Genomic DNA, 18,234 nt, shown 5'->3' with positions numbered 1-18,234 from the left:
ACAATAAATAAAAGAGATCCAAATTGGAAAGAAGTAAAACTGTCTCTGTTTACTGATGGCATGATACTATACATAAAGAATCCTAAAGACACTGACAGAAAACTATTAGAGCTCATCAGTGAATTTGGTAAAGTCACAGGGTACAAAGTTAATACACAGAAATCTGTTGCATTTCCACACACTAACAGTGAAAATTCAGAAAGAGAAATCAAGGAAACAATCCCATTTTCCAATACACAAAAATAAAATAAAAAATAAAATTCCTTGTTATAAACCTACCTAAGGAGGCAAAAGATCTGTACTTGAAAACTATGAAACACCTAATGAAGGAAACTAAATGTGACACAAACAGATGGAAGCTATAGTGTGTTCTTGGATTGGAAGAATCAATATTGTCAAAAAAATTATATCATCCAAGTCAATCTACAGAATAAATGTAATCCCATCAAATTACCTACCAATGGCATTTTTCACAGAACAAAAAAAAAATCTTAAAATTTATATGGAAACACAAAAGATCCCAAATACACGAAGTAATCTTAAGAAAGGAAAAACAGAGCTGAAGGAATCAAGCTCCTGAACTTCATACTGTACTATAAAGCTAAGTAATAAAAACAGTATAGTACTGGCATAAAAACAGAAATATGGATCCATGGAACAGGATAGTAAGCCCAAAAATAAACCCACACACCTATGGTCAGCCAACCTATAACAAAGGAGGCAAGAATATACGATGGAGCTTATTTAAGAAGTGGTGATGGGAAAACTAGACAGCTATATGTAAAAGAATGAAATTAGAACATTTTCTGACACCACATAAAAAAATCAACTAAAAATGGATTAAAGACCAAAACATAAGACTGGATATTCTAAAACTTCTTGGGGAAAACATAGGCAGAAGACACTTTGATGTAAACAGCAACAATATTTTTTTGTTCCATCTAGGAACAAAGGTTATTGTAAATAACAACTATAAACAAATTGGACCTAGTTAAACTTAAAAGCTTTTACACATCAGAGGAAACCATAAACAAAAGAAAAAGACAACCTATTGACTGGGAGAAAATATCTGCAAACAACCAAAACTGACAAAGGATTAATTTACAAAATATAAAAATAGCTCATACAACTCAATCTCAAAAGGAAAAAAACTCAGTCAAAAATTAGGCAGAAGATTTAAACATGCATTTTTCTGAAGACACAGATGGCCAAAGTTCACAGGAAAAAAATTATTAAAGCAATGTAATCAAAACTTCAATGATATATCACCTCACTCTGTTCAGAATGGCTGTCATCAAAAGGTCAACACATAATAAATGCTGGAGAGCAAATGGTACATCCACTATAGAGAACAGTATGGTCGGTCCTTAAAAAAACTAAAAATAGAGCTACCACATGATCATGCAATACCATGACTGGACATATATCCAGAAAATATCATAATTTGAAAAAATGCATGCAGCTCTATTTACAATAGCCAAGACATGGAAGCAACCTCAATGTACATGGTTGGATGAATGGATAAAGAAGCTGTGGTGTATATATATATATATATATATATATATATATATATATATATATATATATATACATACATACATACATACATACACACAGTGGAATATTATGCAACCATAAAAAAGAAATATTGTAAATAAACTATACTAAAACAAAATCAAACAAAATATCATCTCCTCTTCTTTACAGGTAGTTCTATCTAGAGTAACAAGAAGAGGGAAAAAAAGACAATATAAATGAATAAGAAGGTATACAATTGCCATTATTCATAGATGACATTCTTATGTACTTATAAAATACAAAAATCTAGAAAAATACTTAGGAATTATTAAATGAATTTTACAAGGTCTCTAAATACAGGTTAGTATAAACATGATAATACGCTAAGCTTCATTAGTTATCAAGGAGGTTCCCATTAAAGTTTTAAATATAAACCTGTTAAAAAGGGCTAAAGTAAAAAAAATATGGGGAAAATTCATAGTTGAAGATATGTTGCAACTGAAACTCTCATATACTGTTGATGGGAGTATAAATTTACAAGAGTACTTTGTAAATCTGTGGAAATCACCAATAAAATTGAATATTTGCATTTTTATGACTGTAATTACACTCTCAGGTATCCACCCAGCAAAATTTCATATATTTGTTCACCAGAATATATATAACAGAATATTTATAAATTGCTATTCATAATAGCCCCAAACAATGTAAAGATCCATCAACAGTAAAATGGCTGTTTATATAATGAGATACTATAGCAGAATGAGAATTAATTGATCTTACAAATGAAATTTGGTTGAAAAAACCAAAATTACAAAATTATATATTAAATTACTTAGCATATATGTTGTGTATTTAACACATATATATGTTAGATAATATATGTAAGAATATATAACATGTATTAATTGTTAAAGTATATGTATTTAATACATATATATTTATTAATATCTATCAGAATAAAAGGGAAAAATATGTGAAAGTAAGAATCTGATTGCTTAAGAAGTAATATGTAAAGAAAATATTGTCAGGGAAAACAGAAAACCTTTCAAAAAATCTGACTGTATTTTAAGATAGGATTTCAAGAATATTTCAATACTGCAATGAAGATGGAGAGATCAAGATGGAGGAGTGGGAGGATGCTGGGCTCTCCTCCCCTCAAAACACATCAAAACTACAACTACATTTACAGCAACCATAAGTAAAACCGACCCAGAGGCTAGCAGAATAGCTCTTCTACAACTAAAACTGTAAATTAAGATTCACAAAAAGAGCCTGTTACAAAGGAAGGAAGAAGTGATCTGGTTGGAACCTGCATCCCTGTAAAGAGCCTGTTACAAAGGAAGGAAGAAGTGATCTGGTTGGAACCTGCATCCCAGGGAGATATCACAGACTAAGAGATCTTTCCTGGGGAAAAATGGTTCAAGACGTACGTTAAGCACACTGTCCCTGGAGTCTGACACTGGGATGAGCCCTTTAGCTGGTTTGAAAACCAGAGGAGATTCCTGGAGGTAAGAAACTAAGACCCTCCTCTTGAAGGACACACACACAGACTTGCTTATTCTCAATCACAGCACAGAGGCAGCAGATTGAAAACCTCCCAGAGCTCTGTGCCCCCAGCCTGCACCAGTCTCCTGCCCCACACCATCTTGCACTTGTTGCTTCTCCCCATTTATGCAAGGCAGCCATTGCCAATGAGAGTGCACATACCTCGAGGGAATGGAGGGAGCTTAGACCCTGGCCCTGCGTCTGACCATGCATAGGCAGCCATTCTCAATTCTCACAGCTGGAGGAAGAAAAGTAGTTCCAGAGCAGAAACCACCATCATTGCAGGAGCATGCATCTCTTCCATATTTGGGAGGAATGAGGCCAGCTCAGCCACAGCACCAACCCTCCAAATCTGACCCAGCCTGTAACCAAGGAATACATACAGGGAAGAAAATGAAACCAACACAGAAATGCAGCCCCAAGCCCTTAGGCCTTGGACATTTCCTAAACTAAGTCAGAGACTGTCATCACACCTGGGAGAAAGCCATCTCTCTGATGGTCCAGCTCCAGTCCCTTGGGTCTTGCTCCCAACTCCAATAGAGCCACTATAGCCACTGAGCATAGAATAAGTTTCAGCATCCACATGGATCAGGCTCTGGTCCCTCCAACTCCAATCCCATTTCCCAAATGATTTTAAGAAAATTTAAATCATACCAAGAATATTTTTCCAACGATAATTCTCTGAGACTAGAAATCAACTACATAGGAAAAACATAAAAAAAAAAAAAACACTTGGAGGCTAAGCAACATGCTACTGAACAACCAGTGGTTCACTGAATAAAATAAATTTTAAAAATCTGGGGAGAAATTGAAAGAAAATGGTCTAAAATCCTTGTGATGCAGCAAAAGCTAAGAGGAAAGTTTATAGCAATACAAGACTAATTCAAGAAACAAGAAAAATCTCCAATAATAAACCTAAATTTACACCTAAAGGAATAAGAAAAAGAAGAAAAACAAAACAAAACTCAAAGCTGGTAGAAAGAAAGAAATCATAAAAGTCAGTGCAGAAATCAATGAAATAGGGACTATAAAAATAACAATTAAAAATCAATAAAAGTAAGCAAGTTCTCTTTTGTAAAATTTTTAAAGTCACATTTATTGAAGTAGAATTTGTATTCAGTAAAACTCACTCTGAAATTTGACAAAGAACTCACCACCATAATCGAAGTGGAACCCTTACCCCACCCCTTTACCACAAACTCATCCCTGAGCCGTAGGAATCCATTGATCTGTTTTCTGTCAGAAAACAGATATGCTAAAATGATCTACAATAGAAAAAAATGTAAGCACAAAACCACAAGTTTTTAAAAGGACTCTAAAATATAAAATCCTTAGAGTATTCAAAAGAATGAGATAAACCTTTTTGAAATTAAAACAGTTGACAAAGTTGTCTTAAGGTAGTTATGGAATAGTCTAGTTACTTTGTAAAGCTTCAGGCTGGAGCTGGTTGGTAGAAAATCTATTTCAATTAATAGAATTGAATTCTAAGTAAATCTATGGAACAGATATATCTTCTTACAGATTTTTAGCACTTTCTCAAAAGTTCACCCCTGCTACCACCATGAAAGGGACACAGAAAGCAAAAATGTCTGTTCTGTATACATCAATCATTACATGTTCAAATATAATTTATCTCACTGAAAAACTTCTTTTCATGCACCACAGTTCTTTCAACCACCATCCCTGAAGTTTGTAAATATCTTGAACTGGACTGAGCTGAATTGCACGCCACAGCCAAAAGAAGAATTGGCTACTTAAAAAGATAAACAAAATGATAAACCTTAAGTAAGACTCACCAAGGAAAAAATAACATGGGCCTAAATCAGTAAAATTAGAAATAGAAAATTATATCTGATGCCACTGAAATACAGAGGATCATGAAAGATCACTAGAACAACTATATGCCAATAAGATATACAATCTAGAAGAAATAGAAAAGTTCCTAGACTTACAATCTCACAAGAATGAATCAGGAAGAAATAAAAACATGAGCACAAAAACTGTCAGTAATGAAACAGAATCAGTTAAAAAAAATCCAACAAACAAAACTCCAAAACCATAAGTCTTCATAAGTGAATTCTACCAAATTTTTAGAAAAAAGTTAACACCTATTCTTCTCAAACTATTCAAAAATTATGAAGAAAGGAATGCTTTCAAACACCTTACGTGAGGCCAGCATTACCTTGTTACAAAAACTGATAAACATGTCACAAAAATTTTAAAAATAAAATTACAGGCCAATATCACTGAGGAACATAATGCAAAAATACTGAAAACATTAGTAAATAAAATCCAATAATAAATTAAAATGATCATACACCATGACCAAGTGGGATTCATTACAAGGATGCAAGATGCAAAGATGGATCAATATCCAAAAATCAGTGTGGTATACCACATTAACAAAAGGAACCATAAAAATCACAATGGATATATGCATATGCATAATTGATTTAATTTGCTGTAACCCTGAAACCAATACAACTTTGTAAGTCAACTACATTCTAATAATTTTTTAATTAAAATAAAAATCACATGATCATCTCGATAGATACATAAAAGGCTTTTGATAAAAATCAACATCCATTCATGGTAAAAACTCTTCACAAAGTGGGTTTAAAGCAAATATACCTTAACATAATAAAGACGATTTATGACAAACCCACAGATATTATACTCAGTGGTAAAACACTGAAAGCAATTTCTGTATAATCAAGAAAAAGATAAGAATGCATACTCTCACCACTTTGACTCAACATAGTGTTAAAGTCCTAGTCACAGCAATCAGAGGAGGAAAAGAAACAAAAGGAATCCAGATTGGAAGAGAAGAAATAAAGCATGCTGTGGCTGTGGTGTAGGCCAGCGGCTGCAGCTCTGATTCAACCACTAGCCTGGGAACCTCCATCTGCCATGGGTGTGGCCCTAAAAAGACAAAAAAAAAAAAAAAAGAAAACTGTCAATATTCACAGATGACATGATACTATATATAGAATAAAACTGTCAGTATTCACCAAAATCTTTTAGAACAAAAAAAAAAAAAAAAGAATTCAATAGATCTGTAGGATATGAGAGTAATATAAAATTTTGATGATTCTATAGGCACAAATAAATGGGCTATCAGAAAGAGAGGTGAAGAAAATAATCCCATTAACAATCACATCAAAAAGAATAAAATACTTAGGAATAACTTAACCTAGGAGGTGAAAGAACAATACTCTGAAAACTATAAGTTATTGATAAAAGACACTGTAGAAGATACAAGTAAATGGAAAGATCTCATGTTTATGGGTTGGGAAAATTAATACTGTTAAAATGTCCATACTACCCAAAGCAATCTACAGATTTAATGCAATGCCTATCAAAATACAGATGACATCTTTCACAGAGCTAAAATAAATAATCCTGAAATTCATTTGGAACCACAAAAGAACTCAAATAGCCAAAGCAATCATGAGGCAAAAGAACAAAGGTGGAAATACCATGTTCCCTGTCTTTAGACTATACTACAAAGCCACAGTAGTCAAAACAGCATGGTACTGGCACAGAAACAGACACATAGATCAATGGAACAGAATAGAGAGCAGACGTATAAACTCATGTAGTTATGGTCAATTAATCTATGACAAAGAAGGTAAAAATATAAACAGGGAAAGACAGTCTCTTCAAGAAGTGATGCTGGGGAAACTGAATAACAGCTATATGTAAAACAATGAATTGGTAAACATTTTCTTATATTATATATAAATATAAACTAAAAGTGGATTAAAGACCTAATTGTAAGGCCTAAAAACATAAAACTCCTAGAACAAAATGTAGGTAGTATACTTTTTGATATGAGCCTTAGCCTTTTTTTGTGGAACTGTGTCTTCAGGCAAGGGAAACAAAATAAGAAATAAACAAATTGGGATCTTATAAAATGTAAAAGCTTTTTCACATCAAAGGAAATCATCAACAAAACTTAAGTACAACCTAATGAATTGGAGAAGATATCTTAAAATGATATGTCAGATAAGGAATTAATATCGAAAATATTAAGCATCTCATACAACTAAACATCAAAAAAAAACCCCATAAAAAACAGGCAAAAGACCTAAATAGACATTTTTACAAAGAAAACATACCAATTTCAAACAGGAATATGAAAAGATGCTCAACATCACTAATAAGGGAAATTCAAATCAAAACCTCAATGAGATATCATCTCACACTTGTCAGAATTGCCAACATCAAAAAGATAAGAAATGATAAATTTTGGTGAGGATATGAATAAAGGGAACCCTAGTTCAATGCTGTTTGGAATGTAAATTGGTTTATAAAAAAACAGTATGGAGATCTCTCAGAAAATTAGAAATAGAACTACCACATTATCAAGCACTTCCACTCCTGGGTGTATATTCAAAGAAAATGAAAACACTCATTTGAATAGATATATGCAGCCCAATGTTCACAGCAGCATTAGTTACAGTAGTCAAGACATGGAAGCAGAACTAAATGTCTATTAAAAGATGAAAGGACAAAGCAAATGTGGGGGCTGTGTGTGTTTGTGTATGTGTGTAAAGAAAATAGAATATTAGTCATCCATAAAAAAGAATGAAAGTTTGCCTTTTGCAACAACATTGAGGGACCTGTAGGACATTATGGTTAGTGAAGCAAGTCAGACAAACAATGTATTTCTTCACATGTATGTGGAATCTAAAAAATACAACAAATGTGAAATATAACACAGAAACAGATTCACAAATATAGAGAATAAACTAGTGATTAACAGTGGGGAAAAATGTGGGGGAGTAGCAAAATAGGGGTATGGTATTAGGAGACAAAAAATGAAATGTGTGAATAAATTAGATACAGGATGTAATGTACAGCACAGTGAATACAGTCAATATTTTATAATAACTTTGAATGCATTACTATCTATAAAAAATCACTATTTATTATATCTGACACTAATATTGTGTATTAACTATATATTTCGATAAAAACATTAAAAATACTACATGAAAAAGACAATGGAAAGGAATAGAAGAAGATGCATTAGTAGAAAAGAAATACAAATTGTGCAAAATCTCCAAGAAGACAGAGAAGGCATAGAATCCAGAGTATTATTGGAAGTATTGGTTACAGAGAGAAAAAGAGATAACTTTTATTTTAATAAAAATCACTAAGAATTAAGGAAAAGTTCATTTTGCTATTTCTGTTTATTTTGCTGTTGTTTACTTGCTTGCTTTATATCTATTTTAAGTGAAGTCATCTAAGAACAAGTGAGAATGTGAGGTGTCCAAGTTTTGATTAGATTGGAAGTTTGAAATAATATTTGGGTAGAATAAGTACAAAATTGGCTAAAGACACAAAACATTGTCAGCTTCATGTTGGTGCCCATAATTTACCTAGAAAGTCATTTGTCTAGTGAAGGGACTCTCTAAAAGAGAAAAACTGGTGGATCACCGCTGGGAACATGCTCCTCTACTGGATGTCTGTAGCTGAGAAAAGCAAGCTAAGTGATTAGTACTGGTAATAGAGGGGTTCAAATTATATAATAAAGATGAAAAACAATAGGAATGTGAAAAGGTCTGTGGAATGGAAGTCCTTGCATAGATTGGAAAATTGATACTATTTTGATTTTCAGTTTCACACAACCTAGTTTTTCCTTACCTGGGGTCAAGCAAGAAATGAGTGTAGGATCCAGGTCCAGTATCAGTCCTTTCTTAGCCCAGAGTTCTTGCAACATCATCAAGATGTCAGCTTGAATATCATTCATAGATGTCTGTGGAGAGGGTAGACCTCAGAGCCCTTGTGTGATGCAGGAGAGAAGAAAAAGCACAAGTTGAAACACTAATGCTCAGAGAACCATGCCAAACCCAGCCCACTACTCCTAGCACTACTTAATAAAGAATATACTAATTTTTTGGAATCTGTGTAAATAGTAGCTGGGCTGTAATTGTCATATAAAATTAGTTCTTCAGTTAACCATATGCTTTTAAGCCAACACTACTGAAGAATAACCAACCATTAATATTACCAATTATATTTGTATCAGATACCATTTGAAATAGAATTAAAAGGCATTCTGAGTAGCCACCTGAATTTGTGTTATTTTTGTGATTATTTCAAGATCACAGAAAATGTTTTTGGCTTGGAGTATGTGCCATAGAAAACAGCAAGATTTAAAAATTTTTTTGACAGGAATATATTACAACTGAATAAATGTCATATTCCATGTCTGGCTCTTTCAGTGCTAAATTTCTTTCGTTATTCCATTGATTTTTCCCCTTTCAACTTAAGTTGTCCTTTTCTGTTGTCATGCTCTAATGGAGAGGTGGCAAAGGACAGGTTTTCTGAGAGACTTCAGATGAAGCCTATCAGTGGCCCATTAGAATAACTCCATATTCAAAGGAGCCACCTTATTGATTTAATTATAAGCTTGACAATTTCAATTTCGATGTGTAACTCCATTTTTACTAGCTTTAAAAAAGCCCGTTATTTGATTTTCGCATTAAGCCAGCCTGGCTCTTTATCCTTTTTGAATGCATCTGAAAAAGGATAATGTTTTCAATACAGACCATACTTCTAAAAATCTGTTCAGAAACAAAAGAATGTGTTAAGCAAGTATTGGGATAAAATTAGTCCTGAAGGAAAGTTCAGAGTGAATGCTAAAAATATACTGAATTGGATGATTTATTCATTTATTTATTTATTTTTTGCTTTTAAGGGCCACACCTGTGGCATATGGAGGTTCCCAGGCTAGGGGTCGAATCAGAGCTGTAGCTGCCGGCCACAGCCACAGTCACACCAGATCCGAGCCATGTCTACCACCTACACCACAGGTCATAGCAATGCTGATCTTTAACCCACTGAATGAGGCTACGGATCGAAGCCACAACCTAATGATTCCTAGTCAGATTCATTTCCACTGCATCACAATGGGAACTCCTAGATGACATATTTTTGCTAAAAAATATATATTTAAACATATCCTACAGTGTACAACTCTAACCATTAATCATAAGTTAGAAATACCACAAAAGTGTTTAAGTTTTTAGGAAATAGTTAAGCTGTCACTTGTTATCTATCAACACACATACATAATGCCCTTTTGCATTACCTATGTTAATCTTATTTCCAAATAGTTTAAAACTATTAAAACTAAATAAAGTTTAAATAGAAATTCCAGGATCAGGGGACCAAATCCTGGTTTCTGTTGCAAAACTAAGGCAAACAAATTACTTTTTTTGAGAATCAGAAAATACTTTGCTTTGTTTTTACACTATCATGCATTTTAGAGATGAAATAAATATACAATTCCATGTCTCAAAGCTGTAGTATGAGTTGTTTATGGTTTATATTTGTCTTGTTGATGCATTTATTGAGATCTACATTTTAAAAATTTTAAAGATTTTATTAGAAAACACCCTTAACCTAAAACCGTTTGAGGCCTATGAGGATGACTGAGTATTTCTATTTACTATTTCAAAAAAGTACTGCTCGGAAGATGATAGAGTATAAACATCAAACCACCATCCTAAAAAAATACCTTGACAATTAAGATACCCTCATTTTTCTTAGTACCAATATGCATTGCAAACGTTCTATAATCTTCCTAAAAACAGTTATTGGATCTTATTTTAAATTTTAGATATTGTAAAAATGTTGGTATAATTTCTTCAACTATACAATATCTGAAAATAAATACACCGTGGAAGTGACATATTACTGAGAGGCAGGGTTGTGCAATGGGTAACAAAAGCACCAGGTACTTGAACAAGACTGCCTTGACTCAAATTCCAACTCTACCCTTTAATAGCTGTGTTGCCTGAGCAAGCTACCAAAACCTTCTAGTTCCTTTGTTTCCTTACCTTTAAAATGGAGATAATAATAGTACTCATAGAATTATTGTGAGTTCATTTATTTCAACTATTTAGAATAACACCAACATACAGGAAGCACACAATAGATACTAGCAATTATTATAGGTTGTTATTGTACTTAGAGACAAACTTTACACATTTGCCTTTCAACATCCACCAGGTGCACCATCCACCAGGAGTTTTTTAAGTTCAGCTAAACATTGAGGCTCACATGAATATCATAGACTATACTTGGTACCAGTTTACCCGGAAGGATATAGGACAGGAAATATTTTTTTCCAGGTAACATTAGGCTTTTCTTGCCACAGGGGTTCCAGCAATAGTAGTTGGCATGGCAATTCACACAGGGGTTGGGAAGCTATCTATGCTTCCCTGGGGTGACAGCCCAGGTGCAAGGGGATGGAATACACATCAGTGGGAGTGAGTCTCACTTCAGCTTAGCAACCTCATGCAAAACACATACCTGACTATCAAGGTTTTATATTCAGACCATAGGGAGTTACAGTAGTGTAGAATAGTACAAGACATTCTGGTATTATGGTGTTCTGATGTAACATAGATGTGGAACTCAGAAAATGTAAAGAAGGAATAACTAGCATGTCTTTTTGGATATTCTTCTTGGCTATCAAAAATTACAGTAAGATGTGGAAAAGGATTTGCCAGCAAACATTCCACCTTGATATAGTTGCTGAGGACTTATATTACAGGTATTTAACTTGGGTGTTTGTAAAAATCCAAACACCCATCCTATGTATACTAATCAGATGGACAAAAAGTTGATATTGGGGGGGTGCATACACTTTATTGTTAAACTCCTTCACTTTTTTTTTGCCTTTTTTAGGGCCACAGCTGTGACATATGGAAGTTCCCAGGATAGGGGTTGAATTGGAGCTGTAGCTGCTGGCCTACACCACAGCCACAGCAGCGTGGGGATCCAAGCTGCATCTGCAAACTACACCACAGTTCACGGCAACAGTGGATCCTTAACCCACCGAGCAAGGAAAGGGATCAAACCTGCTTCCTCATGGATACTAGTCGGATTTGTTTCCACTGAGCCATGGTGGGAACTCCTAAACTCCTCCTTTGCCTTAGCAAAGGGTTGGAGACTTATCTCTAAATAGGAGCAAGCCTTTCATCTGAAAACATTTTTAGAACTGGACAGATTAGTGCTGTAGCTTAACTTAAATTACAGAGTACATACCACAAATCACAGAAGAGACATTATAATAAAATAAGATTCCTATAGAATGATAAAATTGAGAAGGACTCTTTTTAGATGGTCATAATTTGGATTATTTGCAAAATACATTCTGCAAGTTAGATTAAGAACTAATGCTGGACACAATCTCTGTATTCATCTAGATCCTCAAAAAAAAAGCAGAATTTATGAATTATGTTCAATTTATGTTTGGGCATAGACAATATTTAGTAACTTATGGTGACAGTGATAGACCAACAAGCTCAGTTATTTTGAAACCACACCAGTGATATAAGACTAAGCACAAGTCACCACTGTAAGTAGGATGGCTATCTTCCTATTTACTGTGGTAAGAGAACAAACTTATGTAGATCATAGACATTTAAGTCAAAATCCTCTTTGATGAACTTTTTTTTTTTTGTCTTTTTGCTATTTCTTGGGCTGCTCCCACGGCATATGGAGGTTCCCAGGCTAGGGGTCCAATTGGAGCTGTAGCCACCGACCTACACCAGAGCCACAGCAACACGGGATCCAAGCTGCATCTGCAACCTATACCACAGCTCATGGCAATGCCGGATCGTTAACCCACTGAGCAACGGCAGGGACCGGACCGGCAACCTCATCGTTCCTACTCGCATTCGTTAACCACTGCGCCATGACGGAAACTCCTGATGAACTATTTTTAATCCTTTCCCTTTTATGGAAAGAAGACAACAAGAAACTGCTTGCACGTACTTGCATGAAAATATTTACATATAACTTTAGGAGGTTTGGGGACATTAGAAGATATTTTGGTTCTCAAGTGAAACTTTGATCAAGAACACTTTATCTATATTATATTAAAGGATTAAAATGTATGTAAATTAAATAATAAGCCAGTCCTGTCATGGCTCAGTGGTAACAAACCCGACTGGTATACATGAGGATAGGTGTTCGGTCCCTGGCCTTGCTCAGTGGGTTAAGGATATAGTGTTGCTGTAAGCTGTGGGAGAAGTCACAGATATGGCTTGGATCCTGTGTTGCTGGGACTGGGGTGTAGGCCAGCAGCTGCAGCTCTGACTTGACCCTCCTAGCCAGGGAACTTCTATATGTTGCGAGTGTGGCACTAAAGAAAAAATAAATAAATAAAATAGTGTAATAGAATTGCCTCAATTATGACTCCCCTTTCTTTAGGAATAAAGGAATTTTAATAGAAAATGGAAAAAATAAAGCTAAGTTATTAACACATATTACATCTCCCTTCAGATTGTTGTCAGTATGTGCACAGATATATATTACATAGTTAGAGGTGACACTTAGAATCTATCCAGAATTTTTATGTTTCAAAGCACTCATTTCCAATTAAAATTCCTTTATTGATGAAAAAAAAAAAAAAGAATACTTCATCTAGGCCAGAGAAGCATGTTACCAGATTTTGGGGAAAATAGCTCCTTCTATGGTAAACATTTTAAGTTATATTTGCCTAGAAGACTTTCTGGTTGATAAAAGTGATTCATAAGGGTAAGAGAATTCTTCCACCTGAGTTTTACACTCTGATTGGCTTACTCTACCAGGCCTTTAGAGTAAAATAACACACTTTGCACAGGTACATTTGTGAAATTCAGAAAACTTTGTTCAATAAGTTGAACATAGAGACCCCAATGTGTTACTTTACTCAAATTTGCTTTGTTCTCAAAAAGGGATTCTTTTGAATCCTTTCCTTGGGGAATTTTTCATTAAAGTAGGCCTGGATGAGAGGATTTATAGTACTTTTTTGGCAGACATGAAACTGTGTAGTTATTCTCTATGAATAGTCCTGAAGCACTGCTTGGGCTTCGAGCAAAATTCCCTACCATTTTATGGGCTTGTCTGCCCCTTAAGGCATGGCCTGTGATTTGGCTAATATTGGAAAGTCATGTCTCTTAGTGCACATAGCTCTTAGACCTCAAAGTTCTTCATGGAAGGTCTTAAAAGCTTTCCTCATGAAATAACAGTCTTCTTGCAGCAATTGTCCTCATCTGTCTGCAAAACTAGTCTTCAGGCTCTCCTAGGGGGATGATTTGTCCTATGTTATTTTTTTCTCAGTCAACCAGAGGAGAAGGTCTACTCTAGTCATTTGGGATTTTAAAATAAAAGGATCTGTCAGAGGCTACTGTAAGAGATCACAATTTCACAGACAGGGCTTCGCTGATTCAGGGAGGAAAGAAGACAAACCAATTTCCACATTTTATGGCATGAATTTAACATAAACATCTTTTCTAGACTACAGATACACACAGAGACCACTTTTATGGAAAAATCAAAAAGACATAAAATAAATACACTTATACATGATAAGATTACAGAGTCAAAAGGAGGAGACAATAATGTAGGTTTTATGGTGGGAAGGCCAGTGCCTCTGCTGAAATCCTAAATGACAGCAGGTGCCTTTCCCCCTTCTACAGAAGATTTAATGATAGCATAGAGCCCTTGGAATAAACCAAGTATTTTAATTTGAGACAAAACTACCAAGGATCCTTAATACTGTTCATGTCAATTCATAACTTAAAAAATAGTGTTCTTCCTATCATGAGACTGGAAGCTACTTTTAGTATCTAACTAGCTCCAGGAGGTTTTTAATGAAAGTCACTAATTATTAAACAACAGATTTTAGGCTGTAATTTGTCCATAGAGTAACATTAATAACAAAGTGTGTTATTCTATCCAAGGTCTAGTTCTTTTTTCTTTTTTTAAAAGTTGCATACATATTCAGAAGCTCTATGTGTTCTCTGAAATACATGTGAGTGCTTCATGAAATCCTGTTTAATGTTTATAAAAATTCTGTCATTCCTGCCACATGCGCAAATTTTACATTTCTGGCTTCAATAAGTCCAAAGACTTAAAACTGTGCAGTTGCCAAGTATTACTGCCTTTCAAATTACATATTTTTCCATGTTACCTTTTCAAGGATTTCAGGTTTGGCATATAATGGAGCTAATTAAATTTTCATCCAAGGAAGCAGCCAGCTAGACCACTGCCCCAGGCACATAACCTCAGCTTACAACTTTCCTTGGCTCATTTATTCTATGAGATGAGACTCCTCGTCTGCAAAGGAAGAGTGCTCAGGCCAGGCAGCTGCTGATGGATTTGAGTAACTCCAGAGCCAGTGTCTGAGCCTCCATCCTGACAGCACACATCACAAAGAGGTGACAGTGGTGGAGGCACATCTCCCTGTAGGAGTTGGCTGTGGATGACAATCTGCCAAACTGAAATAATAGAGGAGGCATTAGTTATATAAAAATGAACCAACTTGGCTGAGCTCTAAAGGATTTTGCAAGATTCTAGGAATACCACCTCATTTTGCCCAGAGATTGTTTTTGAGAACAGCTCAGAAAATGTAACAATTACAAAACAGAATCATGAGGGGAAAAGTGTCTTTCCATAATTTCATTAGGATATCTTTAGAATTAAGCAATTTTGTCAGCCTTAATAAGAAACAAAGAAAATGTGTAACAACAATCAACTATATGTCAATCACTCTACTAGGTTCTTTACACATGATATTTAACACTAAGATGCACTCTTTTCCTGTTTAACATCTGAGGAAACTAGAATGAAAATAGTTAAATGATTTGTCCATGTTACTAAACGGCAGACCTGGAATGTAAACCAATTCATTGGACAGAAAAGCCTTGGCTTTATCCATTTTAACACATGGCATAATAGGTTTGAACATTATGTGTTTTTAAAAAGGAGACTCTTTTAGGTGGAATTATTCAGCAAGTATTCATGAAAAGAGTGGTGTACATGCATATGTGCATGCATATGTGTGCATCTGTTTATCTTAAACTGTGAATTCCCTGAGAAGAATTTTCAGCTGTTGTTCTTATTAACTATACATAGTATAGCTTTTATTATACACAATCCTCTCTTACAGAAGGGGTCAATATTAACCCTGGACATTCAGAGATCCATTACAAAGAATGCGGTGACTGTCTGGACCTTGTGATATGATATAGACTAAAATAATATATTTCACTGAAAACCAAGAGAAAGAAATTAAGACGTCCTCCTAGAAGATAGAATAAGGGTCTATGTATGTATTATATAAGTGGATAATTGACTTAAAATAGACTTATGTGTAAAATGAGCATTAATTCATCCATTTTTGGGGTAAAAACAAAGTGGAGCATTTCATTTTCTTTAACGTTATATATCTTCGACTTCCTGATTATATTTTTGAATAATAGCTTTTTTCCCCCCTACAGTTGGATAGTGTCACCTCCTTGATCCAAGCAGCCAAAAATTTAATGAATGCTGTAGTGCAAACAGTGAAAATGTCCTACATTGCTTCAACCAAAATCATCCGAATTCAGAGTCCTGTGGGGCCCCGGCACCCAGTTGTAATGTGGAGAATGAAGGCTCCTGCGAAAAAACCCTTGATTAAAAGAGAGAAGCCAGAAGAAACATATGCTGCTGTAAGGCGAGGCTCAGCCAAGAAAAAAATCCACCCTGTGCAAGTCATGAGTGAATTTAGAGGAAGACATGTCTACTGAAACCACTATTCTACTCTCGTGTTTATATTACAAAGTCATGGCTAAATACCCTGCTCTATTTTTTACACTTGATTATTTGCGTAGGTTCACTAACTTAGAATTTAAGCCACCAATAAGGTAAAATATTGGAAGCCTAACCCGCATGAGCGACATATATTTGGGATCATGTCATGTCATTTATGTGTGGCCGGCACCTAATAAGTAATCAATACATGCTTGTTGAATGAATAAAATCTTCAGGTCTCATTCAGCCTTTCCCATCACAGAGAATATCTTACATTCATTAGTAAATGCACACAGGAGACTCAGTTGAGTCCTGTTCATCTCTAACAGCTTAGTATACACACCTTTTCCATTTTGAATTAAAACATTGACATGAGCTTTTGACTTGGTTTTCAATGGAAACAAAAGACTTCATAAATTATGTTCCTATTTAATCTCCATATTTCCTTTATCTGACCTAGTCTGACAGACATGAATGATTCCTGCTACAGGAAAAAAAGTCAATTTATGGATATTTATGACTCTTGTCAGCTGATTGAGCTAACATCCATCTGAAACTAACCAAGCTTGAGCAATCAAGCTATTTTCTGGGTTTTTGAGCTCTGCCTTATTTACTCATGAAGAAATTTATTAATATTATAAAGGTTACAATGAGTTTTGATGCCACAAATATGCCTTTTAGAGTCATTGTGTCCAGCAGTTCTGCACATTGAGTTTTAGATTTAAAAGCATCCATGAGAATACATATATCAAGGAAGAGTTATCATGCATTTGGGAAATGGACATCTAACTATATCCCCAAGTGAGCTATGATAACAGAAGTATAAAGAGTTCTGCATGACTTTAAAACTCCATTTGTATCATCTTGAAAGTATAATTAACAGGAAAAGGCCAATTTGAAAACCCTTTTGGCATTGAGTAAAATATAACTCAAAAAATATAGGTGAATTATACCATTGAACTATGAAGCAGAGTTAATGGCAATAAAGCTGGAGTGATTTTAATAACATTTAAAAAAATAAAAGTCACTGAGGTCATTTTATAACTATAATCATCAAGCTCCTCCCTAGTTGAGTTCATAATGGACTTTATAATAGTTTCAGAGTCTAATGCATGCTTCTGTCTACTTGTCTGTTTTTCTTTGGAGGAGTTAAGTTTCAATTTCACTTTTTCTCATGCATAGAGTTATCATTCACAGGATTTTAAACATGCATTTCCTATTCTACTTGATCAAAATTATACTATAATTATAACTTTGTAAAACATTGTCATTAAGAGTTGTTTTAACAACAATGTCATCTTAGTTTGACTAGGTAAAGTTCAAGCATGCAACAGCAATTAATGTTCAGAATACCTGGTTGAGTAAAAGAATGTGTGAAACATAAGAATGTGTAAAGGTTGATAGCGTAATGTGTATGGTATCTTGAGCAAAGTGGCATGGGAAAGAGATTTAATAGGCTGTTATAAACTATGGGGGAAATAAAAACTCCTTATTACAATGTATTATATTTTTCATCCAAAATGCTAGGTTACCTGGGCTAAACACATAACATTCAATGAGGTAAAGCAATAAATTCCTCTCTGCCTT

General features: G+C 34.6%; 1 protein-coding gene across 1 annotated transcript in view; it reads left to right on the top strand.

Moving 5' to 3' along the window:
* The window catches only part of LOC125116320 (catenin alpha-3), a gene marked incomplete at its 5' end in the record, with an annotated part of 829,627 nt that extends 811,912 nt beyond the window's left edge, over positions 1-17,715 (top strand). Inside the window, one exon of the mRNA XM_047761436.1 lies at positions 16,356-17,715. Coding sequence (XP_047617392.1) covers positions 16,356-16,643 — 288 coding nt within the window. The remainder of the gene's footprint in view (positions 1-16,355) is intronic.
* Between the last annotated feature and the right edge of the window lie 519 nt (positions 17,716-18,234).

Source organism: Phacochoerus africanus, chromosome 15 (genome assembly GCF_016906955.1).
Source record: "Phacochoerus africanus isolate WHEZ1 chromosome 15, ROS_Pafr_v1, whole genome shotgun sequence".
Classification (NCBI taxonomy): Eukaryota; Metazoa; Chordata; class Mammalia; order Artiodactyla; family Suidae; genus Phacochoerus; species Phacochoerus africanus.
This window is presented reverse-complemented; position numbering and strand designations above follow the sequence as displayed.